The 27,325-nt window shown below is 30.2% G+C and overlaps 1 protein-coding gene across 2 annotated transcripts; it reads left to right on the plus strand.

Moving 5' to 3' along the window:
- Window positions 1–639: 639 nt before the first annotated feature.
- Window positions 640–27,147, plus strand: LOC409771 (potassium channel subfamily K member 18). 2 transcript variants are annotated; one of them, XM_393264.6, is made up of 6 exons: window positions 640–1,671; window positions 21,511–21,929; window positions 22,422–22,773; window positions 23,129–23,520; window positions 23,869–24,316; window positions 25,168–27,147. In XM_393264.6, exons 2-6 carry the CDS (start codon window positions 21,672–21,674, stop codon window positions 25,278–25,280), a joined length of 1,563 nt encoding a protein of 520 aa, XP_393264.2. In that variant the 5' UTR covers window positions 640–1,671; window positions 21,511–21,671; the 3' UTR covers window positions 25,281–27,147. The 2 variants fall into 2 exon arrangements, with proteins under 2 accessions (XP_393264.2, XP_006563924.1); XM_006563861.3 differs by having other exon boundaries at window positions 23,869–24,240.
- The last annotated feature ends 178 nt before the right edge of the window (window positions 27,148–27,325 follow it).

Raw genomic sequence — 27,325 nt, forward strand, 5'->3', positions numbered from 1 at the left:
AAAAGTAAAGGGTAAAGAGTTGGTGAATAAATTATTGTTGAATATGCAAACTTTTTGAAAACATGAATGTTTTCTTTATAGAATATTTTGTGATTACTATTACAATTAAATAAATGAAAAACATATACATTACATGAAATTTCTTTTCAAGCTCTAAATAAATATGAACAGTAATAATGATCTTAATTTCTCTAAATGATATTAAGTCAAGAAGATTGAATCTCTGAAATCAAAAACAACTCGTTATTAAAATATCTCCGAATAAAAGTAAGAATAACATTATTATTATTATTATTACTATTATATCAACTGATGAAATTTTATTACCAAAAACTTTTAACGAATTTCACCTATTAAAATCACACGATACACAATTGTCAAAACCTGAACCTAACCTCCAAAAACCCTTAAACGGAAGAACCAAGACTCGTGGCCTCGGCCTTCGACGACCCATTGCCCGCAGAAGACAATCTATCCGGAGGAATCGCGGCGTGATGATAGTGGGGGATGATATTAGAGGGGTGGAAGTGGCAGGAGAGGTAAGTTGGAACGGGGCTGCGGCGTTCCTTCATGCGGCGAACGGACCGCACGAGGCCGCGCCGACGCACCATACCCCATTTCGACTACGTTTGCGCGTTGTGCACTCTTCTACGGGGTGCGTCCGTGCCGGCGACGCTGTTCATGGACGGCAGACAGTTTTCACGGTACTCGACGAACGCCGTTCCTCGTTCAGTCGTAGCGAAACAATTCCATTCGACCTATAGAATCGCATCGATATCGGGTTCGCGATAAGATCAACCGATTGGATTCAACTGAACGTCGAGTTTTCCCCGCGAAAACGCGAGAATAATTTTTGATAAAAGCTTCATCGTGGGTCGAACACGCGACCATCATTGGCAGAGGATGCTGCGAGCAGCGTGCAACAACGTGGCAAGCTTCTGAAACCAGTTTTTTAACGAGGAAACTACGTTGGATCTCCCTTGGCTCTCCCCGGATCTCCCCGTCTCTCCCCGGTTCTCCCCACTTGCACGGACATACGGAAATGATTCTTCAAGAGATTTCGCATCTTTTACAGTGTGCCTCGCGTATACTAACAAGAAATACAAGTTTGGTGAAGTAGATGATTGTTTTGGGGATGAATCTCTCCGATTGAATCGACCGCTTGACGTCGCGAGATGAGTAACAGATGACAGGGTCGCGCTCGTGGATCAATGTAAACGACAAACAGGCTCCGGGCTCCTCGATCGCATCTGAGAGGAGGTGGCGAAGGGCGAAGTCGTTGCAAAGTAGATTGCAAAGTAGTTGATTGACCGTGTATCGAAGGGGACGAGAAGATCCGAATATCGTGAAAAATATAGATGAGAAACGAGAAACCAGAGATGTATTCGTATTTAGAAATGTTCTGTTCTCTGAGAAGAGAATTTTTCAAATAATTCCGAATTCTCCAAAGATTTCCGTCCAAAGACAAAAGAAGGACGGAAGATAATAAAAGGTCCTGATTCGACTTTTCGCAAGATCTCTAAAAAGGAAAACGAAGAATAATCTACGGTAACGGTTGGACTCGAGCGATTCGAGGAGCAACTGGGAAAAGTTTGTTCCGCGTCGACGAGCCGATATGCCCGGCGAAACGACTGTGGGAAGTTGAGGACTGTCCGGGCGATCGCTGCCAAGGTAAGTAGTAAGTTACGCGGTAGAAGTTCTCGAAGAAAAGTTTTTCGAACGTTTTTGAATCGATGTACCGTCGCCACACCGGCAACCACCACCATCAACCACTCCACACTAGCATGCACAAACGTGTTGCCTCGTGCACCTTATCCAGAACACCCAGACGATTTTTATCGCCTTGCACCACTTCAATATCTAGTACATATTTCTTACTTTTTTAGTTTTTTAGCACTTTTGGAAACAAAAAGTAATTATTTTTTCTTTTTTCTTATTTTTTTGAAAAGTAAAAATTAAAAGGAAAAATAGGCTTTTAATACATGTGAAATGCGCAGAGATAAAGGCAAATAATGAATTAGGCTTGTTGCTTATTTTTTTTTAGGTAATTGAATTGGGTTTAGGTAATTGAAACACTTGAGCAAAATATAGTCTTGTTCCTTTGAAGAGTGAAAATTGAAAGCAAAGATAGATTTTTGATATAGTATAGAGAGTTAGTCATATGATTAAGATGGATTGCTATTCTTCGATGAATGGAAAAGATATATAGATGAATTAGATTTGATGGGATAAAGGATTATGTTTATATTTAATCCTTGGATTTGGGTAATTGGAATTTAATAATTGATTGTGTAATTAATAGAATATTATCACTTTTATTATTGATTAACTATTTGAATATAAAAGACGAGGTATGATGTTAAATTATCCAATTTTAAAGATATAATTGTATAAATACTAAATTAAATTATAAAGCACACATATTATTTTTACATACAAATCCATAATATATTTTATCGTATTTATATATTTCGATTTTCATAATATTGATAAAATACAATAAAAGTATCAGAAAAATATTATTGTTATTATAGTATAAATTTTTCTTATAAAATTCTTAAATATGACACATAATTAAGAATTTTAATTAACTTCCAATATCGAAAATAAAATTTGCCTCATTAATTTAATAATATTTTAAATTTATTAAAAAATTCTATAACTTTTCGTATAATAATTATTTAATAAAATATTTTTTTTCTATAAATCTCATTAATTAATTTAAGTTTATATTTTTAAAAAATTCATTACAAAATACTTAAAGGATAATTAAAATATTTTTAAAAATTCATATCATAATAATTAAGAGATATTTTTTTATAATAAATTTTATTAATTAATTCATGTACTCCCTTTATATTTATATCTTCAAAAAAAGCTGCATTATCAGTTAATTTAATGAATTTTTTAAATGCTAAAAAATTCCATATCATATAGATAAAATATTTTCTTTCCAATAAATCCCAGTAATTAACTCAAATTTTTATTTTTATTTCCAATGCCAATTTAATTTCTCGAAAGCACTTTTAAAATTATTTAACGATGATTTTTCTCACGTTTATCACCATTAATTTAATAATCTTTTAAAAAATTCTATAAAAATTAATATATATCGCGTAAAAAAAATATAATCAAGAGATTTTCACTTAATAAACCACAATTAAAAATCTCGTCACGTTATCAAAAATAAAATATATATATATATTACTAACCAATTTTCAATAATTTCTTAATTAATTAATAAATCACTAAAAATTAAAATATATATATATATATATATTTTTTTTAAATTCAAATTCTCAGTTATACTTCTACAAAACGTTTAAAAAAGATACATCTCTAATTCATTCTTTCATTTTATTGTTAAACAATCCTTTCGAAACTAGTATTCTACAAAGGTTAAAAGAAAATTATCAAATTTTCGATTTCAATTTTCGAAAAATTTAAATTTTCAAATTCACGATTCAATTGTGTTTCGGCAGTATCGAAGAAAGATACTATGATTCATAGAATATCGAGAATCAAGTGGATCGACGTTTAACTTTTCACAGTGGAAGCGAGGCGAAGTAATTTCGTCCCGGTTGTCCCGTGTTAACAACTTTCGATAAATGTCCCGTCTTTGTTGGCTCGTCCACCTCGTTTTATGCCCGTCGATTCGTCAGCGAAACTCGTTTTTATCTACGAAACTGCTTTTATCGAGTCACCCTTTCCTTTGCCGAAAAATTGGTCCGATCTTCATCACAACGATCGTGTTTCTATATTAAGACATTACAATAGTAGTTTCTTATTTTCGTTATACGAACAACTATTTTATATTCTGTCATGTGAATAATATATTTCATATTATGTGCAAATGTATAAAGCGTTTGTTTTCTTCTTTAGAGAATGAAATTTATTTGTTAAAGTAAAGACGATAGTGACAACGATCGTTTTAAGATGTTGAGATTATTTTGAATTTTTGAAAGTTAAAGACTTAAAAAGTGCGTACAAATTGTTTTTGGATTTTAAATTAAAACAAAATTAATCGTGTAATCGAATAAATTAATGATTACTATGGATCGTTATGTACTATGACAATTGAGAATAAAAATATTATTTTAAGTATAAGAATATGATAATTGGAGGAATTTTAAAAATAATTAAAATAAATTTAATATAAGGATAAATTGTTCAGAAACAAATGTAAAAATATTATTAAAAATTTTGGCATAGCAATTTATAAAGTTTATTAATGGATAATGAACGTTTGCAAATTCCACGAATCGTAGTAAGATAGTTCAAAAATTTTAAGGTTAGTAATACAATAATTCATAAACTGTAGGAAATTTTGAAAATCGCGGTTTGTGAACTTTATTAATAGTGGTAGCATAATTTGGAAATTTTATGTATAAAAAAAGATTGTAATATTTTATAAAATTCTAAAAATATTTAATAATTTAAAGATTTAATAGATTTAATTTGGATAGCTAAAAAATTTTAAAGATAGATTTTAAATAATAATATGATTATTTAAAATTCTATATAATTTTATATATTAATATAATAATTTCAAAATTTTTTTAGTCACATAATATCCTGAAAATTCTAAATATAGTATATTTTAAAGTAAACTTTGAAAATAATAATATGATAAGTTTTAAAGATAATAACAAAATAATTATTAAATTACAAAGTTAACAACAAGGAACGATATTAAAATACTCTTACTTTAATCTCTTCTTTCATTACAGTATAAAACTTTGTATATATATATTTTAATTATCTAATTATATCATCCAGCTTTTAAAATAATCGGTAAAAATAATATTTTACAATATTATTTTATAATAAAAAAGAATATATTTTAAAAATTTACATATCATATCGATTTTTTTTAACAATTTTGATTAAGTTTTATTAATTTTCTGCTCGATATAATTTTTATTCTAAATTTCAAAAATCATTCTAAAAAATGAAGTAATTTTTATGCAAATTTAGTTTATCTGAAAGAAGAATTTCACAGGTGTATATTTTATATGCTTAAGTTATTATATATTCTATATGCAAAGAAGGAAACTATCGAAACAAAAATGTTATATCACAATCGCCATAAATAAAATTGCTAAAATTGAATTTTATATAAATTGGTATACGAAAAAGAAAAAGATATAACAAATAAATTAAAAAAAAATCATTAAGAATAATTAAATAGGTATCAGTAAAAAAAAATAAATAATCTATTTTACTATCTACAAATCAAATTGTCAGTTATTTTATTATTTTTATTATTTTAATACTGAAATATGTTTGATGATTTTTTTTTTTTTTTAGTATTTCCATTCTTTAATTAAGAAAATTTCTAACTGAGATAGAAATTTTTACAAAAATATATTTTTTAAGAAATATCCTCCTCTTTTCCTTCTTTGCTTTAGAATTAAAATTAAATTAAAAAATATATATATATATCAAACAGAATAATATTACAAAAAATTATTACATTGAAAGCTTTCTAATTCCACTTTTTCATAATTCTAAAAACCAAACGGAAAAAAAAATTTCAACGCGTAAAAGCTTCCTAACCTCACTTTTCATCACATCATCCCTAAAAATATTCTATCCAAACGGAGAAAAAAAAAAAAAAAAAAGTGACAAAGGATAAAAATTGCTACATTTAAAGCTTTCCTAATATCGCTTCTCCCTCACATGCCTCTGGAAAATCCTTGCAAAACCAATTTTCAGCTCATCCTATCCATCAAATTCACCCTCGACTTTCATAACCCTGCGAAACATTCGTATCTCGGGGAAAAAAATATCTCGATTCTATATCGAAAAAATTCACAATTCTGTCGATTCGTCGGTAAGAATCCACTTTTCCTCGCGATAGAAGCGCAGGCGTAGCTCGTGCATAGATAATTCATAATGACCAAGCCAAGGTCTATAGTTATCGTCCCGGAGTTTTCTTTCCTTTTTTTTCTTTTTTCATTCCTTCGTCTTTCTTTTTCTTCCTCTTCTTCTCCTTCTCCTTCTTCTTCCTCTTCCCTCCCTTATTTCGCTCGCCTTCCTTCAAAGTGGAGAGGAGAAACTCTCGTAGTTCCCGGATCTTTTAACGTAATTGGTTGCTGGTTTGCGCGAGAAATTATGAGTTTTCCTCTTTGCCAGACGAATATTGTTATTATTCCTGACTTTCGCGAGTGAAACGAGATTTGCTGAATGTACCAACCATCGCTCTTCCCAGATTCCTTGAAATGGATTCATGACGTGGGCGGCGATACTTGTCCAAAGAGTAATTTTGAAGGAAAGGAAGTTTCTCCTTGATATTTCTCTCTATGTTTCGCGTTAAGATCAGGGATGAATCACACGATATTCAATCGATGTGATATTCAATTCTAAGTTCAATCTTGCGAAATCGTTTAATCAATTGCTTAAATTTAGACACGGTGTTAATTTTCAAGCCAAGTATGAAATTAATATATAACACGAAATAAATATAAAAAAAAAATTGCAAAAAAATTCGTACAATCGATGGATCAATCGAATAATATCCTATGACGTTTGCCAATAAGCCTAAATAAGTGGAATTTATGAAGTGTATGAAACAGCGAAACGTATTTCTTCGAGCTCCCTTCTTTCCCTCTCTTCTTTATTACTACATTTCATCGGGTGAAAAAAAAAAAAGTCCACCATATCGGCATACAAAGAGAGAACAAGTTATTCATCGGAGCGTGCATAAACACGCGATAACACGCGTGGTGGAGGATTTGAAATACAAGCTGGTGACGTTGCTTTCATTAATTGAAGCCACTTTTATTCGGAACAGTCTTCAAAATAATACATCGATGTATTAAGAGGATACATCTAAATATAGGAAAGGGAATGATTGACCCGAACAAAGAAGCGGGACAGAGATGCGAAATGTGTAAGGGAAAATGGATCGACTATTGTCAGACACGTTTCGAACAGTTATGACCTATACATACGTGTACGTAGTGTAACTCTTTACACATGCGTTATTTCGATAACTGTTTCAAATGTTGTTTTCGATAGATTAAATGGTGAAATAGCAGAAACTTTAAAAACGGGGGAATAATATAAATAAACCGAATGCCAAAGCTTTTTAAAAAGCTCGAAAAAAAAAGTTAAAAATTATAATAATATTTAATTTAATATATATATATTATAGTTATCTGAATTCTTGAAAGAATTATAAAATTTTCTAATTAACTTTGCTCAAAATAAATTTTGGGAAACTCAAAATACATTGTAAAAACAATTCAACTAAAATATACGTAACAACGCCAAAAATATATTAAAACCACTTTGCTACATATTCTTATATATTTTTATTCTACTTTATTCCATTTTATGAATTTCCATATTTCCAAAAAATTTAGCAATAGCGACTATACGAATACGATCTAAAAAATCTATCTAAAAAAAAAACCTAAGCCAAGAAAGAATTTCACAGACACGTCAACCTCAATCTCCTCTAAAAAACCAACTTTCATAAACCACATTTCTCTTTCCCTCTCTCCCTCTCTTTCTTCCTTCACATTAGTTTATCGACGAGACTTGGAGCTTTTCGAAATTCTAAAATGTCCTCGAATCCTGTTGCGTGCTCCATGTCTTGCTCCACATCTATCTCCACACTATCCCTTTTTCACGCATCCACCCCCACCCTCGTCGTTCAAAGCCGCAACGTTTCGAGAGACTTTTAACGCTTGCCGAGTCCTTTCCACCGCGCGACGAGATCGTTAAATCCTTGAAGAAGCCACTCGATCGATCGAAGAGGGAAAAACGAAGAGCAAACAAAGAGAGCTCGATGGGCGAGGCGTCAAGTGAAGATTGTTCCATCCGAACGGTATCGTTCGTCTTCTTATTTATTTACCCTACTCCATTAACGACGAGCTTTTCCACAAGTTTTCCACGTATCTTCCATTGAAAATCCAAAAGAAAATGGATCGATTCTGATGAATTCATGGGGGAAGAAGGGGGACAATCGAGAAGAAGAGGAAGAGGACAAATCGGAAACTAATTGGAAGTTTTATCACTCTTTTTATTACAAGCTATGCTTGGATTGATAATTGTTAAACTGAATATACATAATCCAAATTTCATTTACGAAAAGGAGGTAAATCAGCGAGATAATAATTAATATAGAAATGAGTTTGTAGAATGGAATAAAATTAAGAACGTAATAAACGTACATATTGATTTTATAGAGAATCTAATAATATTTAAAGATATTTGTTTCGCAATGATATAAAATATGGATTCGTCGACACGTAGCATCGTTTCTTGGAAAATGAAATTCTTTCCTAAATTAAAAAGAAAGAAACGTTTCATAATTTTTTAATTTTTGGATAACCACCGTGGTAACAAACTACGAATAAATATACCGAATTTCAGCTCGAAAATCCGTTTAAAGATATAATTTATAAGAGTGATCATTTTTTTTTTAATCAAATAGAAGATTTTTCCCTTTTTCCGGAATTAAAAGAAAAAAACATTTCGTATTATTAACCTTAATTCGTCTGGGAGTTGGAAAATTTCGGAAACGTAACGTTCCAACCGCGATCCTAACCTCACTTTCAAAACGACGACGATATTTCGGCAGCGTAAAAGATGGAAGGATAAAGGAAAACGGTGGAAAGGGGGAAGGGATGGAAACGTGAGAAAAAAAAGGGATGGGGGAGGAAAAAAAAACAACAAGCGACCACACGACGAACAATGGCGTAATGAAGAGTCCGCGCTTTACGTGATATCCGACTGTGAAAACCGTAAGAGGATTTTCGTTCAATAGGGAAAAATGGCCGGCCAAAAATTTAATATTCAGCTGTTTTTTGCTCTCATTAAAGAACGAACAACGATCGAAATAAATAAATCGTGAACATAAACAATATGGCTGATTTCTAATGAAACTTTTTCTTTTTTTCTCTTCGACTCTTAAGTATTCGTCATCGATATAAATTCGTCACGATTTCCAACAGAAAGTAATTTTTATTCGATATGATACGCGAGAATTTATACTGTTTTGAATTTTAAATAGGAAAAATTATGGATCTGATTGAACGTCGAAATCGTCTCATCTGAAATTGTCATCTTGATTTTTATCATTATTATTATTATTATGAATTGTTGGAAGTTGAATTAAAGTGTGATTTTAAAGCATATTTTTTTTTATAAGTAACGTGTCAAGAAACGTTGACTACGTAATAAGGAAATTAATTTTAAATTAGTCGATAAATTATTACTCGTTTCTTTCGTTTGTTAAAACGAAGCTTCTAAAAATTAAAGGGAAAAAAGAGGGAAGAGGAGTGACAGATGCCAATCGAAACACGTTTGGCGGAAACTTTTCCACTTCCCGTGAATTTTTTCAACTCGAGTACATGAATGTCGCTAATAATGGTCCCAAAGGATCCAGAAACTGAGAAGGATACTGGCGTAAGTCTACTCTTAATCCCTCTTCTTCCAAGTGGACGCGGAGGAAAAAGATAGGAAATATAGAGAAGGGAAAAGCCTATTTCCCAGGGACCCTTAGGATTACAAGCTCTCGAAAAGCATCCATCTGTTTTATTCAACCACCGAAATAAAAAAAATAAATCGAATTAAGGGAGCAAAAAGAAGAATCTTAAAAATGGAGGAACGATGTAAAAATTAGAAAACTCTGTGAAAGTCAAATATAGTGCGAACTCGTGGATCTCTTTGGACAAATTGATTTTAATTGAAGTCATTATTATATGCATTATAATGTGATCATCATAATTAATTCTTCATTTAATAAAAAAAAAAATTATTAGATTATATAAAAAGATTGAAAATGACTTGGAAAATTTAGTTAGAAAAAAATCATTATATAAAACAAAAAATTATGATTAATTCTTTAACAACAGAATTAATCGTATTTTCCGTTATAAATTTGTATACACGCAGATTAAAAAATAATAAAATTTGCTCGTCAATTTCATTTTTTCTTTCTACAACATTAGATTGAAAATCCAATATCAGTGTAGACTACAAGAGTTTTTAGTACTTTGTAGAACAATTTTTAATCTCGTATCAAGATCAAAATTAAATATTGGATGTTTTATTGGAAAAGCTTGTTAGAGACTTCTTTAACATTGCCGGAATAAGTTCTTTTTGATAAAAAAAAAAAAAACTTAAAACTTAAAATTAAACTAAAATTTACACAAATTTAAAAAAAATATATATATATAATTATCGAACCACGACTACAAACTACGACATCACAAAGTTTCAAATAACAAATATTCTTCGACAATTATTCTTAAAAGAAAAAAATAATCTTAATTAAAATAAAAAAAAATCCTTATAAAATAAATTCAACGAGAGAATGAAACGGTTCAATCGATGCAGAAATTATTTCGAGGCGTTAACGTAACGAGTCGTGCTGTTTCGATTTCGAAGGAAATGAGGAAAGTTATACGAGCCGGGGTAGGTGATGGGGATTGGATGGTGGAGAGTCGATCAGAGACAGAAAACTCTCGTAACACCGTTCGAAAATATTTTCTCGGCGGCGTTATCGAATTTCCACCATTATTTCCGTACGAATGGAGCCCACCCCGTGAAAAGCGTGTGGCCGAAAGTTCGAGGAAGACGGCTAGAGAATCTAGAGCCGTGAGGAACGTTAAGACCGAGTTTAAAGGCGGTTACCTATGTATCGCGGGTGGAAATCCTATCGTATCTGGGACCAAAAACTTTCAGCCGTTGTCGCGTTCGCCCTCGTCCTTCCTTTTTTAATTTATTTATACCGTAAATTTCTCTCGTAAAAAGATTCGTCGACGTGTTTTATGGCCGAGAATAAAACGATTTTTGTTTCATGGCTATAGAAATATATACGTATCTTTTGTTAGAAATAGGGAAATAGAAGAAAGGGGACGATACGATGATGTTCGATTTTCTTAAAATTTAAGAAGAAGAAACGATACGGAAGGATTCTTGCCGTACTTTCGATCAAAGCGTCGATTTTATATGATATTTTTTTTCTTTTTTTTTTTTTTTTAACTCTATATTTTTCTACACATCAACTTGCAACTGTATAACTGTTAAATTGTACTTCAATATATCACTATAATCGTTAAAAGTTTCATTGAAAAATTCGAAATCGACAATCTTTAAACACCTTCGATCTTCGAGAACAGAAAAGCTCGAATAAAAATCAAAGGGTTAATTAAACTTAAGCGATTAACGCCTCATTCCACTATCACGCCTCTCTTAAGATCCTCTTAAACAATCGAGGTATTTAAAGGTATCCTGAGTAAGTAACAGTGAATTATGACCATTAAAGAGATGGTAAACGAGAGTGATCGTGATTCAATCAGCCCGGAGAATTCGTGCAAATAAATCAAAGTTTTTCTCAACGTGTAAACGCGTTGATATTTATAGTTATCGTTCAAGGAAGGAACAAAGAAGAAAGGGAGGGATAAGAGATAAGAGGAGAAGAGAAAGGGGGACGAGAAGGAAGGGAGAAGCAGCCTTTTTATCCTCGGAAGAGGAGGTGGTGGTGGTGGTGGGAAGAGGTTCTCGTTCGCAAATGAGGCACGAGCGTGGAGATAAGGGTGGAAAAGCCGCGGGCCACCGAGGGTCGAAGCGTACCACCGCGAATAAAGGGCGATCAAACGCGATAAAAACTCGCCTCGAGAACCGATAAGCCCTAATTGAATGTTCCTTCTCCTCTCTCTGATTTCTACCCGTGAACCTTAGCAGAAAACTTTACGCGTGTCCGAAACGATAAACCCCCTCCTCTCCCGTTTGCATCGATACAATCATCCCCAGGAGTCTACACTTCCTCTTAGTGGGAACTCAGAAATGGAGGATCGTTGGAATGGAAGATTTGTTAATGTTGATCCGAATCTTTGTAATATCTAATCATACGCAAGAAGCATACTTGATAATTTTATTTGAGAGTTTTATTATTATTCACAGATTATTTCCCTTCCTATTTTGAATTTTCGAAAGTTTGTTTTCAATATCGACGTATTACTTACGGTTGCTTTGATTCTGTATAAAGTTAGAATAAAGTTAGAAGCTATTCCGTCTGGAAATATTTTAATAGACGAGAAATTCTTTAGTCAGAAATTCCTCTGTGACACGACATATTTTCCTACTATTTTGTATTGGAATTTTTCAATTTTAGACATTTTTGGAAAGATTGAGGACTATTGTTTTAGATCGAATAAGTGAAATATCATATGTATTGCACAATAACTAACTAGTGCTTTTAATTGTTAAAAATTCTTTTTGGAATATTTTTTTTTATCATTCTTAAAATGTTAATCTTCGAATTGTTTTTCGTAACAAAAATACGTAGAAAATATAAAGAATATCTAACGAATTCTATGGTAAATTCATCTTCAAAGCTATATTACAAGAATATTGTTTCGGAATAATCTGCTCGACAAAGTTTAAGCTTTACATCCTTAAATTGGATGATATTCGTTCGTGTCGCGATGATGGAATTGTAAAACTTTACCATGTGTATGTAAAATTGTGGAACTAGTTGTGCATTATGAAAAAAAAAAAATTTTTCCTTATCGCCACTTTTGCGTTCAACTTGTTGAAAAAAGTTTCACCGAATAATATAAGTTTTGAAATTGAATCAGTCAAAACTGCTTTAATCCTGCTTTAATATTTGAATACGATACTCCACAAACTTGCTAAAATATGAAAAAGAACTTTTTAAAAATATTCAATAAAGTTATTTTATAAATTTTTACATATCGATTTCCAATTCTCGCACAATTCTTTTAAATTCAAAAAAAAAAAAAAACAGAATATTTTTATAAAAATATGGACAACAGTTAGAAAATTACAACAATGTTTTTGCAATCTTTTTTCCAAATATCTAATATAAAATTTTCAAAAATCTACAATCATTAACTACAATCATTATACATTAATAAAATTAATAAAATTATAAGTATCTGAAAATAATTTCTCCCCGTGAATTTCAATTGGTTCTATTATTTCCATTAAAAATTTATTACAATATTGGACTGAGCCCCATAGGTTGAGAAACACTGGATTATGGGATAATCCGAGAACGTGAATAGATGACGGCCACTCACACTTGTTCCTTTGGAAACGCGAAGAATCAGGGCACGAGTCGAGAAAAGAGGGATGCAGAGACTCGAGCGAGACACGTATCCGCGAATTAAAGAGTAACGCTCATTAATATAGAAATTTAAGACGAAAAATTACGGGATATTAGATATAATAATTAAGAAACTATCTTCGATCATCGTTAATCTATACAATCGAGCAAAGAATCGAAAGAAACGATTTCATTCAAACGTAATCAACGCTTCACGAAACAACTCTTTTAAATCTTCACTTGATTTCGTGAAAGAAGAAATTGATGAAAAAAGGAGGAAGTTGATTATTAAAGAATATGATCAAAAAAATAAATCAAAATGAAACAATTTAACGGCCGTTTCATAAAAAGAAAACGACAAAAGGCTTTTTAATAATATCTTTTAAATTAAATAAGATCGAATTGGAACAAAAAGAAATCGTTTCGAAGAATCGAGTAGAATTGGGGTGGTAAAACGATAAAGAAAAAACGTCGGAAGAAAGAGAGCAATGGAATTTCGTCCAAACTCCTCCGATTTGACTTTTTCCCTCGATTTCCGCCCTGTCTTTCATCCTCACTCGAAACAGTCGATAAGAAAATAGAATCTCTCGGTGAGAATTGATTAAACCGAGTGTTTCGCGCGATATGTTTCCAAGTAGTTGCAATTATTATATTAACACATTGAATTTTTAATCAATTTTGATTGAAAATATAATCAATATGTAAAAAGTTTATTCGATCCTTTTATTTTTATGGTAATCATAATTTATTTATAAAAAATTTTTTCACGCTTTTTACAATAATTAAAGTTTGTAGAAATCATTTATTTATCAAATTTATTTAGATAAATATTATAATAATTTAAAGAATTTAAAAATTAAATAATTATGATTAACATGCTTAGTTAAATTTCTATTAAATTTGTTTTATTTTTTTAAAGAGATATTATTTTTTTTCAAGAATATTAATTTTTTATAAATTTTTTTATCGGTTTATATGAATTTATTGTAAATATATATATATATATATATATATATATATATATATATATATATATATATATATATGTATATATGCTAGTTGGATTAATTTGCAAATAAATAGGTCGAATCGATAATTACAATATTTTTTATCGAGAAATGATGTTCTATTATATTTTTTTAACATTTTATATTATTCTGGTATTTTTCATACCATGGTTTTAAAAATAAAATGTGTATGTATATTTGCTGTTACAATTAAATATTTTAATATTAACTATGATTTAAGTGAAATACAATTTATCAAATTAAAGTAAAACTGATAAATTACAAAAAAAAAATAGATAAATTCTCATTGACATTAAAATCTCTGAAAAAAATTTCTCTATCAAAATTTCTGATTAATAAAATTTTCTAAAAATTCTTAAAACGTAGTAAAATAAATATTGTGAAATTCAAGATATTAAATCGAATTGAATAATTAACTATCGAAGAGTTAAAAATTAAATTAATTCGTGTAAATATAAAAATTTCATCCAATGCATTTATATATTCGAATATTCGGTAGAACCAAAGTCAACAACAAGAATGTTGGAACAACTTGGAAAAAAGTTTTCGTTGGGAATCATAATGCACAGCGTTTAATTGATATTAAAAGAGCAGATTAACTACATTCATCTCGAGATAAGGTAAACGTAACTGTTATTCGTCTAGCAGAGATTTAGTCGACATGACAACCAAATAGTTAGACGAGCTCGTTATCTCGTCCTAGCAGACGCATTTAATTCGAAACACTTGAATTTTTTTCATGAACATAGAGATTGTTCCACTACAAGGTCCATACTAATGGAGCCAGATTTGATTGAAAGAAATGTATTAGCTCAAAATGAAATATATAAATATATGCTTATATATGATTAACATCTTATCCAATACATGATTTAATTTGAAAGTTAAATAATTTAGAAAAAAAAAAAGTAAAATAAAAAATCATAGTGAATAAATTTTGAGAATTATAGATCTTATAAAAATTTATCTTATAAAATTCAGTATTATAAAAATTCTATACACAAATTCCACATCAAAAATCTAATTTTAATTTTAATTTTAAAAATTCAAAACTTTTTTGTAAAAACATTCTCGTGTAAAAATTCAAAATCAGTAAAAATCATTTTCTCTAAAAATTCTAAGAGAAAAATCTCATATATTTTAAAAATAAACTATCATATAATTTCTTATTACAATTATAATGTATATCAAACTAAATCCATGATTCAATACCACTACACTAATCCTAGTTTATACTACATTAATCATAATTTACATACATTCCGAGCAATCTATCAAAATTCCAGATCCACGTAACTCGCCAATCTGAAGAAAACAGAGTCGGAGACGTTTTCAAATCAGGCTTGATTAAAAGGGTCTCCATAAATCTCCTGACCAGCAACCGGAACCGTAAAGAGTCCTTTAAACGGCTTATTGGATCTCGACCTATTTCCTTAAAGGTTTTCCACGATTTTCTATCTCGTCCAGTCGATTCCCTTTCTTCTATTATACGTTGGAAAATCTTCCTCTCACTCTTTCACAGACCATGGATATATCGAATCTGGACATCCCTCTAATTGACAATCCGGTTCAATAAGGATAGACGAAAAATTGTCAACCTTCTTTCAAGGATCATACTATTTTCTTCAATCTTTTGGTTAACGCGACACATCTCTTTTCTTTCCCTTTCTTCTCTACCCTTCTTCTTAGAAAGAATTCGTCGTCCTCCCCCAACGGAAATTCGTCCAACATCTCTTTGTGTCCCTCTCTCTGCCTCAGAGGCTGCAGACTCCCACGCCTCTAGCTGCTCGGGCTATCGATTGCGAGCTGCCAGGGCCACCAAGACCCCTGGCTTGGCTTCGTTGTGCTAACTCGTTACGCGGTGTTACCGCGTGTCCCGATTATACTCTGCTAGAACCGGAACAGACGGTGTGTCCACACTATCGTGCAATGCCATATACATATATGCGAAGGATATATCAATATTGTACTTCAATTGTTTATTTCTTAGTTTCTTAATATCTTTTATGAGGATAGTTTCATTGATATTTTCACTCTAGATATTTTCTTTTTGATTTCCATAGAATTTCCATTTCAATATCAATAAGAATAAATAGAATTTTTATTTTTCATATTCCTAGTTATTATTAGATACATTATTAACAATTATTACCTGTGAATTAACAATATTTCATTAAGTTTTCAATGTGTTCAAAATAGTAATAACAGAAATAGTAAAAAGATAAAGAAAAAAGTAAAAAAAATTGCTATTCATTGTAGATGAAACATAATTGATTGGTTAATTTCTTTCCCATAAACTTAACATCTCATTTGTTCTTCTGTCACTATAATTATTTAATTTTTTCTTTATATTTTTGACACCTATCTTCACAATGTCTTATCACAACATATACGTTTCATTTTGTCAACTATTTTTTCATGTCTTCAGCTTTCTGTCTTCTGTGAGATGATTCGTTATCTCTACTTCCACATCAATTCACACATAAATGTTATTATAGTGTAAATAAAAAAAAACAAGAAATATTCTCCTAAATTTAAAAAAATCTTCAATTTTTGAATCTTTGCGATGTAGAATTCATGTTGTATAATCATTTAAAATCAGAATTAAAAGGAAAGAAATTCCCTGATATAAATTATGTCTGATATTACTGATGGTTAAACAAATTGCTTCTGGATTTTATTTAAGAGCTTGTATAATTGAATTTATCATAATATAAATATAGTTATATCATGTATTGTAGAAATTTCTTTTATAATAATATGGAAATGAATTTTTTACTTTTATATTATCTTCATATAATTTCATATAGGATATTTAAATAAGATTCAGCATCTTTTGTAAGAAAAAATAAAGTAGATTTTAGACTTTTCAATTTACTAGTTTATTGAATATTTTATTTTGATAATAAATATAAAAAACAAATGGAGAACTAAATATCTTTTTAAAGTTTTTTTAATAATTTTCCTCTACTAGTCAATTCGTTTTTATCTGGATCGTTTCCTCTTGTTGTGTGTATATATATATAACAATAACATCTTTATAATTGTAATGTATAATTCTGATGAAATAAATTGATTTATAAAACATTGAGGACTCGAGTTTGAATTGTATAATCGAAGAAAGAGTTGGTGGATAAACGAAATTTCTCGATGCATTCTCGAGTCCGCGAACTTTTGAAAGTGCTCTCGAAATTGGCGAATTTCGAGACGAATTCCATGTTATAACGGGATTTCAAACGAAATTGCGAGGAAAATCCGACTATGCTTCTAGAATATTCTCGTGCGAACTTCGAGTATTTCGGTATTTGAATAAATTACTAGTGGTTGTTCGAATATATGTTGGGAAAATTTTTTGAAGTTTATACGAGATAGAGATACGATTATTCAATAGGTTACATATGTAACACTATAATTATTCTAATCAATTTTATCCAGTAATAAATAAAAAATTTTTAAATAAAATATCTATACTTAAGTAAATAAGATAAATATATTTAATTCCAATAATCTAAATCTGTTTTTTAAGTGGAATTTGTGTACTTTTAGGTTAGGATATTTTCCTTGAGTGCGATAACAAAAATCTTTATAATTAATTGATAATCAAATAATATATTTTACAAATCCTTTTATTTGTAACTTTTTATCTTAACAATGAAATCTAAATTTTATTTAATTACAGTATTATATATATATATAATATAATTTTAACACAATTACAGTATTTACTACTATATTAATTAATCGTGGATTATATCTGACCAATTTTGAAAAGAGACAGAGAATGTATAATATATATGAATACATATGTGTATAATACAGTACCTTTAGTACTATATGCAGAGAATTATATTTAATCCAACATAAATCTTCTTATTGAACATTCGATCTCTGACGCTTCCATAACCTCTATAGTGCGCTCGATCACTTCCCTCACGAGGGAACTATTGCTTAGATGCGATTCACTTGGATTATCTTAGGCGTGTTAATTAGTTACGCGGGTTAGTACTGCGTCGATTGTAACACTGGGCTTGCAACATCAATTCCAATTAAACTACCTAACCACAAGGGAATGCGATTCCTTCACATTTACCACGTAACAACAGATCCTCAGATCATATCTCGATCGCTTCATCTCGACGCTCTCGCACATTATGATAAATCGTAACGCCATCTGTAATAACTTTCTGAAAATCGATTCGAATCGATTCTTATTTGAATCGAAAAAAAACGAGATATCGACTTTTTTGAATAACATCAAAATATTAGATGTTTATAGTTTTTATAATTATCAATTTATTAATTTCTAATAATTAATTTTTTTATTTTTTATTGATAATCCTTAATGAATATAATGTTTAAATATATAATATAAATAGAATGCAGTAAAAAAAAATTAAACATGAGATAATCGTTGTTAATAAAAATCCTGTATCTTATTCTAATTCTTCGATCAATTTCATAATATATTTATTCTAAAATTTGCAAGAATATAAAATCTATTGATTAAAACTTATCAATCGTAAAAGAAAAAAAGGAAAAATCAATTTTTTTATCGATCAAATTTTTCTGAAATAGATAAATGTTCCATTCGATCGATTAATTTTTCCACGTCTCCTTTTCATTGTTCGTTTACCTGAATTCGTCTTGATTCATATTGAATCATAAATTCCCGTTCTGCGAAATATATAGAGTCTTTCATAACTCGATCAAGTAACATTATATTAAACAATATATTTAATAGCTCGAATTTAATAGCTTGTTACATAGTGAACAAATAAAATATTAGTTTCAAGCTAATAATAATTTAATGTATTCTCAATAATTATTTGATTTTAAAATAATTCAGAATAAATTTAATTCACTTTAATATATTTTATCAATATACTTGACCGATTTCTTTTATCTTAATTTTCAAAACTCCTTTTTTTTTTATTGATTCTTAGATGACTATTTATTTGTACGATTGGCCAATGATTCTGAAGTAATCTGTACCGTGACTTTCGCGAAAATATAGTCAATGACGACGACGATGATGACGAAGCGGAGGATGTTTGTGTGCATCGACGTCGTCGTTGGCCGTAGGATGGCCGCGAAAGGAGGGATGCCACGACGACCCACATTCCGTCGAATTTAATTTCATGCCTTATCTCTGGTAACCACGGTACAATGCTTCAACTGGAGCGGCTGCGAATCCTTCTATCTTTCGCTTGTACGCTTCACATACAACGCTGCACGACACCGGAGTACAACGGTTCACAGTTGTGCTTCGTTCGTGGCCGCAATTTCTGTCCGTACTTTTCTCGCCGAATATTCACCACGTTGTTTCTCGTTCCAATTCATCCTTTTCTTTTTTTTTTAAATAATATCGATCAATTGATAGTATAGATAGTTTATTTTATTTTTATTTACTACAGTTGAAAAGTTTTGAAAACAGAAAATAAGAAATTTCAAATAAAATTATCGAAAATTGTGTATTAAATTTATTACAATAGAATCTTGCTGAATAATAAAATATATTTATTTTAAAACAAAAGTGAAATATTAAATTAAATTTTTTTATTTTGTTATTTTGAATCTTGAAATTTGATAATGAATAAATTTGAGAATATATTGTTTGCTACAATTTTTTTTCTTTTTTTCTTTTTTTTTGAATATAATATTAATTTAAAATACCAAAATTTTAATTTAAAAAAATATAATTTATATATAATTTAAAATGTTAAAATTTTAATAAAAGAAAAATATAAAATATAAAAAGAAGTGGATTCATACTTTTTTTTTCTAAATTTTTTTCTTATTCTCTAAATATTAAGTATTTTTAATATTTTCATATAATAGTTTTTCACATAAATCACACACAATTATATTAAAAAGTTTAATATTAGCAGAAATTAATATTAGAAAAATTGTGAAAAATAATCCTTTTATAATTAACCCTTTCTTATATATCCGTAAACAAAGGGTAACACTTATTTACACATGCGGGACCCCATTCACCCTTTGCAACCCCCTCTTATTTACATTTTTCCGTATTAATTAACACGCGATCACTGAAATATAACTTTTACTTCATTTATCTATAAATACAGTCTAGTAACAAAACACTATTCTCTTTTTAATAATTCATAAAAAATTATTTTTACAGTAAATTTTTAAGATATTTATTGTTTCAATTAAAAAGAACATCACATTGTATTATTCATAAATTAATATAGAATTAATATAGTTTTTATTATAATATTAATAATTATGGATTGAAAAATCAATATTGATTTTAAAAAAAAAATTTTTTTAAATTTGATTAAAAATTTGATTTAAATTTTTAAATTTTAATAAAATTTCAAGTTTTTAAAAAAAAAAATAAATTGATGAATATAAATATTGTCTTGATATAATTATGATATAATTAATATAATTGAATCTTGATTGTACATAGAAAATGATAACTAAAAACTGATTGATGAAAGTTTGATTGCTTCTAAACTTGTTGAACATTGATTAAGAAGTACCCAGAAATTCTATTTATAGGAAGCTTAATTATTTAAAGAGATGCTAACCAACTGATAGTATCAAATCAGCCTTATATAATTTTAAATTGCCAATTTAATAATTTTATTTATATACTGTTCTTATTGTGAAATATAAAACTTGAAATTTATTTGAATTCAAAATCTTCTTCTATTTAAAAATTATAAATAAAATTCTTAAAAGAATTTAATCAATCATTCCAAAAAAAATTAAAAGAAAAAAAAATAAAATAATAAAAAAAATCCATTTACAAATATATATTCCAAAAACAAAACAAAAAATTCAATCTTGAAATGATTCTGATTTTTGAAGAGATAATTTATAAAAATTTTTTTTTTTTGTATAATATAAAGTATTTTTTTAATTCCTATATCATGTTTCAAATTGTACAATTTATTCTGAATGATTGACTATTTTGTTGAATCAAGCAAATAATTAGAAATTTGATATTACACAATTTAATATTTCCAATAATGGAAATATACATTCATATACGCAAGATTCCAACTTTATAATACATATATAACTTCGTTAACGAATCCATGTCTAATATATCAAATATATCAAAGAAATATATTTTCGAGAAATAACGAATCTCTTCTCTTAATTAATAAAAAAAGTGAGATACACATATAAATATATAATACAAAATCCTAAAGAAGGTATATATGAACATGTTGAATTATTTTTCATATTGTTTCGACAATTCTGCAAATGATATCTGGAAAGATCATACACGTTGAATAGTAATAAATTGCATACTTGAAATTGGCAAGGACAAAACCACGTTCATTTATACCTGACCTCAGGGCAACATAGGTATGCGACAAGATTTAATGAGATTAGGGGTAATTTCTGCAATAGGTTTGCCAGCGCACCAAATGGACGAGGCTCGAGGGAGGATAGTGGAACGATAGGAGGCGACCGGTTGCGGCTGCAGCTGCGGCGTCGGTCGCTGCACCTGCAGCTGCAGCTGCGGCGACGACGAGGCTGCCGGTAGCGGCGTGTAGACGGTGGCTGAAACGATGCAGAGCACCGGCGACTACTATCAGAGGGCGCCGAGATGCTGTCCAGGAAGGAACGCGAACGCGAATGCGGACGCGTTGAGGATCAGCGCTTCCGTGAGGGGTGCGGAATTGCTGTGTTGTTGCTGCAGTTGCAGCACAGCAACATCTACCAAGACGCCAGGATTGTTGGCCAGCTTAGGAGTCTGCGTGCTTGTGCTGGGGTACACGCTGCTTGGTGCATTCGCTTTTATGGCGTTAGAAGGTGGTCTAAAGTCGGTGAGTAACGATTTCTTCAATAACTTGAATCCTGACGATTTAATAATTTGAACGATCCTAATAAATTTTTTGCCAACAGATGGATATACCTATGGAAATTTATTTGTATTAATATTATATTATATATTATATATTAAGAATAATGAATAATGTCTTATATATTGATAATTAAAGATTTTGAACATGTGTATATGAATTATAAATAATATATGCAATAGATTTATATAATATTTATATAATTATATATAATATAATAGATATATCCATATGAAATTTGATTTTATTTATTTCATATATATTTAAAATGTGAAATAACTTGTTAATGAAATATAAAAAGAGATATAGTTAAAGTATTTTTTTTCTCTTAATTTTTTGAAATTGCTCTATGCATAAATTCATGCATAAATTATGAAATTAATATAGTCATTAATTGATTCTGAATTTTTTTTAAATAAATTATATCTAATAAATATTTTTGTTTTTCTATAATAGGATTCAGCGAACGACCTGCTCGTTTCCACGGGTTCAAAATCTGAGGGAGGATCGTATGCAGTACCTAGTCTTGAAGATGATACCGCGGCTATGGAACTGAGAGCACGTACCGTTGAAAGACTCTGGAGTATCACAGAGGATCTGAATGTACTGTACAAGGAAAACTGGACGAGGCTAGCAGCGAGAGAAGTGTTTGAATTCCAAGAAAATCTGGCACGAGGTCTTAAGAGAACTTCTTCGCAGTACGAACCATCATCTCGATCCAGGGAACATTCCATGGATAGGAGACCACATCGAAGATGGACTTTCAGTGGTAGTTTGCTGTACTCCCTGACTCTGATCACCACCATAGGTGAGAACATACATTTTTAGTAAAAATATAAATATTTTTTTATATACAATTTTTAGAATGATATAAAAGATATATAAAAGTTTTATATATGATGTATAACATTCACATTATTATACATCATATAAGTTAAAAATATATAAGATAGAAATTAACTTGTATGACGTGTTATATTTTCAACAATAAGTAAACTTTTAAATAAAAATTCTATATAAAAGAATAACGTAAAACTAATTCCAATTTACAATTCATTTACAATCAAAATATATCCATTACATTTCCAATAAATGTTTCATATTCAGTCTTCGCTTGTTCTCTTAATAACGGCTGATTGTGATTTGGTCGATTGACGTTTCAGGATACGGTAGCGTGGCGCCTCGCACAGTCTGGGGTCGTTTGATCACAATAGTGTACGCTCTAGCCGGGATTCCCTTAATGCTAGTCTATTTAAGCACGGTTGGTGATGTCCTCTCAAGGAGCTTCCGCCGTTTGTATGGCCGACTGTGTAGACCAAGAAATTGCAGCAGAAAGCAACAACCACCTCCACCGCCACCTCCTGTAGGCGGAATTATGAGCAAAACTTACAGATACGATAACCATGTCGACTCAAAATCTGGAAATTACTATTCGGCTAGTAGAGAGAGCTCCTGCGATGATTTAGGAACTAGAGGCACCAGTAGTGCCATCTTATTGGATTGTGGAAGCGAAGGATTGCTTCATGCTACTACTAGCTCTACTGCTGCACTTCAGGTATAACGTATTTTATTCTGAAAATATGATTTTAAACATTTAAAAAGTGTTTAATATTAGAAAATTTGATTGATCAATTAATGAAAATAAGAACAATGAGAACATTAGATGCATCATTGCAATAGAATTGGTAGATAGTCATTCTGGATTAAAAACAAACAAAATAATAAATTAGAAAAATTATAAATGTGCTTACAAACTTAACGATTAATATACAACTTAACAAATAATCTATAAGCATATATATCATACTTACTTATATTAAAAAATATATATATAAAAACACAATATCATAATATATAATATAATTGTATATAACATCATAACAAATATTTCAATCTTTATCAGGATATGTCGTCGGGAAATAGTAAACGTCATTTTCATCCGTGCTCACTGTCCCTATCGACGAACTCGTCACCAGGCTACGTGGTGGAAACGAATCCCGTGAGGATACCGATTAGTCTTTGCTTGGTGATTATGCTGATCTACATATGCGGTGGCGCGCTAATGTTTAACCGTCTGGAAGGTTGGAGCCTCTTGGAAGGCGGCTACTTCTGCTTCACCAGCCTCGGAACCATTGGTTTCGGTGACTTAATGCCCGTTGGACGAAATGCCGCATCCGCTACTCTGGAGGAGCTCAGCTTGTGCGCCTGCTCACTCTACATACTTGCTGGGATGGGCCTGATCGCCATGTGCTTCAACCTCGTCCAGGAGGAGGTGGTACGCGTGGTCAGGGTCTTCGGTAGAACCTGCGGCATGTCGTCGGGGGTGGTGGTCGGACCTATCGGTGGTACAGGTATCCCTGATGCAGGCATTCGACGGGGAACCGCTAATTTGTTCCGGACGAGAAGTTATTTTATTCAGCTATGCTTTAGATTCTAATTTGAACGCTTTGAGTCTGATGATAATATATATTATATATAAATATAGATAATACTGTTTATATTGAAGAAAAACTAACAGTATTTCTATGACAATATTGATATTATTATTGTATACTTATATTCCTAAAAATAAGAATGCAATTATTGACAAACTGTTTGTTAGATTAGATTTAGATTTATCAAATTTTCTGATGTAATAAAATTAAAAAAAAGAAATTTAGAATTTATAATTGAAATTTTAGTTTAATTAAATCCTGTTAGTTTTAACCTATTCATAAATATTTAAGCATGATATCTCAACTATATATTTAGAAATATAAAATCAAAAATATTTATTTTCTTTAAAACTAATTAATTTAATGAAAATAAATAATTTAATTTAATGCATTTGTCACCTTAAATTCTATATATATTTCTTAATATATCAAAGGAATTATATAACAATATAAACAATTATTTATTTTTAACCTTATTTAATTATCAAAGCTTTAGTTTTTTCTTTCAAAAGCAAGACGTCATTTCCAACTCAGGCTCAAAGTGTTAAAGGAATCACGAAACGAATATCAAACTCGCATTCGCTTGCACGTAGAGCGGTTCTGATCCACTCGCGTCGGGGATTTCGATTGGGCATCTTGACCACTCTGCATAACCCCTTCATTAAAAATGCAAAAAAAAAAAAAAAGAACCATTTTAATCAAATCAAAAGCTAAAATTGTTTTAATTCATCTTTCAAAAAACTATAAACCCTTAATATATTTAACAGGTACCAGTCCTGGGCTCAAGGCCGACTTGGATGACGGAGGAGGTACCAGTGACTCGCGATTGTCCGAACAAGAAGAAGAAGCGATCGCCATGTCCATGGTGCCAACATCCTGACAGCATCAGGCTAGGAGTCCCGCGGACGGGAAGCTCCTGGCCCACGCGTCCAACACTGCCATAAAACCATCACCAGGTCATCATTCTCTGCCACGAAAGAAAACATCCGAATCCAGAAATTCTTCGACTCAACAGTTTCAACGTGCCCAATCTTTAAGACGCAGCTGTCTGTCTCCAACACAATATCATCATCACCATCAACATCGTCAACAAGAAAGTTCCTTACACTTCGAGTACTTTGTGCCTAGAAGCGTGAGTGAGTTCAATCTGGCAGCAGCGGCGGTTACAGACATGGCTGTGCCACCACCGCCACCTACTTCAGTTTTACGACCATCCTCAGCTGTCACGCCACCGGTACCTTCGGCATCTAATTCCGCATCGGCGAATCAGTCTAGATTATTGGAATGTACAGGAACGGCGACAAGAAGCCGCGAGAAGATGGTCACGTTTGAGGATGAGGGCGTGAGTTGTGCCACCTCTACGCCCACAAGGAAAAATGTTTCCGGTTTGGAGAATGTTTTCATGTGACGCTGCAATCATGGATGATTTTGTGAAGGAAAATTTGAATTTAAGTGGATGAAAGAATATTGGTGTAATGTTCTGTGTTTTGGCTATATCGAAAAAACGATAAATAAAGTTTTAACATAAAAAATTCAATGGAATTATTTTGGAGATTAGTTATATGATGAATGAATGTTGATTAACAATCGAAAAAAGAAATAAATTGAACAAGAAAAATTATGTAGCAATATATTTCTTCTATGCGACCAAAGAAATGCAATTAAATCACTCATAAATCAATATAATTAGTACTTTTTCATTGTATTATGAAAAAAAAAAAAAAAAAAAAGAATATAAGATGATTTGACGGGTCTCTGAAAAAAATCTTGTAAAGTATGAGTGAAGTGTTTGTGTATACATTTTCAGATTAAACAATAAGACATGAACTTCAAACAAATGAAACGTGTCTAAAACGAAAATCCATAAGTGGGAATTTTTGAGAATGGTTCGCCGTAATGGAAAAACATTAGATTTCTACCATTTACATTATAACTATTGTTACTATAATAATATTTAATATTCTTATCGCTGCTGATATTCTTCTTACCATTATCATTGCTAAGTGACTTGAAACGGACGGATTTTCTTCGCGAGAGTTGTGTAAATTATTGAAATGTATTAGAATACATCACCTCCTTTTCCTAAAAACATACTTATTTTAATAATGAGTGAGACAATCGAAAGTAAATAATTATTTATTAAAAAAAACAAATTTAATAAATTTTAATTGCTTATTTTAATTTTTTTATAAATTTATTTTAATAAATATTTATTATATGTGTATTTATTTATTTTTTCTTCATATAAATAGAAAAAATAAATGTTTTAGGAGAAAGAGGTAATGTAAAAAACGAAAGAAAGATGCAGCCTTAAAAAAACACCTGATAGGTGATTCAATTAATATTGTTATAAAAAGACAGATAAATATAAAATATAAAAGAAAGACGTGCACGATCAGTCTGTTCTAGTATAACTTTTAAGAAGAGTCATTTAATCAAATGTCGAACATTAATTTTAATACAAGTTCAATAAACAAGTTTACGAATAAAACAACCATTTAAGTGAGTGGTAACGGTGAAATTTATCGTGCAAAATGAAAAAAACGATATGTTTCAGATGGCATGTAATGAACCAAGTCCAATCTTTTCACGCAAACCAATAGACTGGCAAGAAAAATATCACTTAATCTCCAATCTGGATTGAGGCTTAACGATATTCAGATATGTTTGTACACGAATTTCTTTCTTGACATTCATTGGATTTTCATTAAAGAGAGAATTAAAAATATCAAAAAATCACAACTTTACTTAGTTTTTTTTTTTAGCTTTGAATCCTTGAACTAACATAATGCAAATTATTTAGCATCATAAAATGTTATTAAGTAAATAATATTTTTTCGGTATCTAATTCTATTTATCTAAATATTTTCTTATTCTTTTACTTTCTTTTTTCATTATATAAAAAAATAATAATTATATAAAAAA

The sequence above is a fragment of the Apis mellifera genome, linkage group LG8 (genome assembly GCF_003254395.2).
Source record: "Apis mellifera strain DH4 linkage group LG8, Amel_HAv3.1, whole genome shotgun sequence".
Lineage (NCBI taxonomy): Eukaryota > Metazoa > Arthropoda > Insecta > Hymenoptera > Apidae > Apis > Apis mellifera.

Bases quoted from the DNA above. Each gene is read 5' to 3' on its own strand.
- LOC409771 (XM_393264.6), top strand. From the start codon at position 21,672: ATGCAGAGCACCGGCGACTACTATCAGAGGGCGCCGAGATGCTGTCCA. The intron at 22,774-23,128 runs GTGAGAACATAC...TTGACGTTTCAG, and splicing joins GACTCTGATCACCACCATAG to GATACGGTAGCGTGGCGCCT. The intron at 23,521-23,868 runs GTATAACGTATT...AATCTTTATCAG, and splicing joins GCTCTACTGCTGCACTTCAG to GATATGTCGTCGGGAAATAG.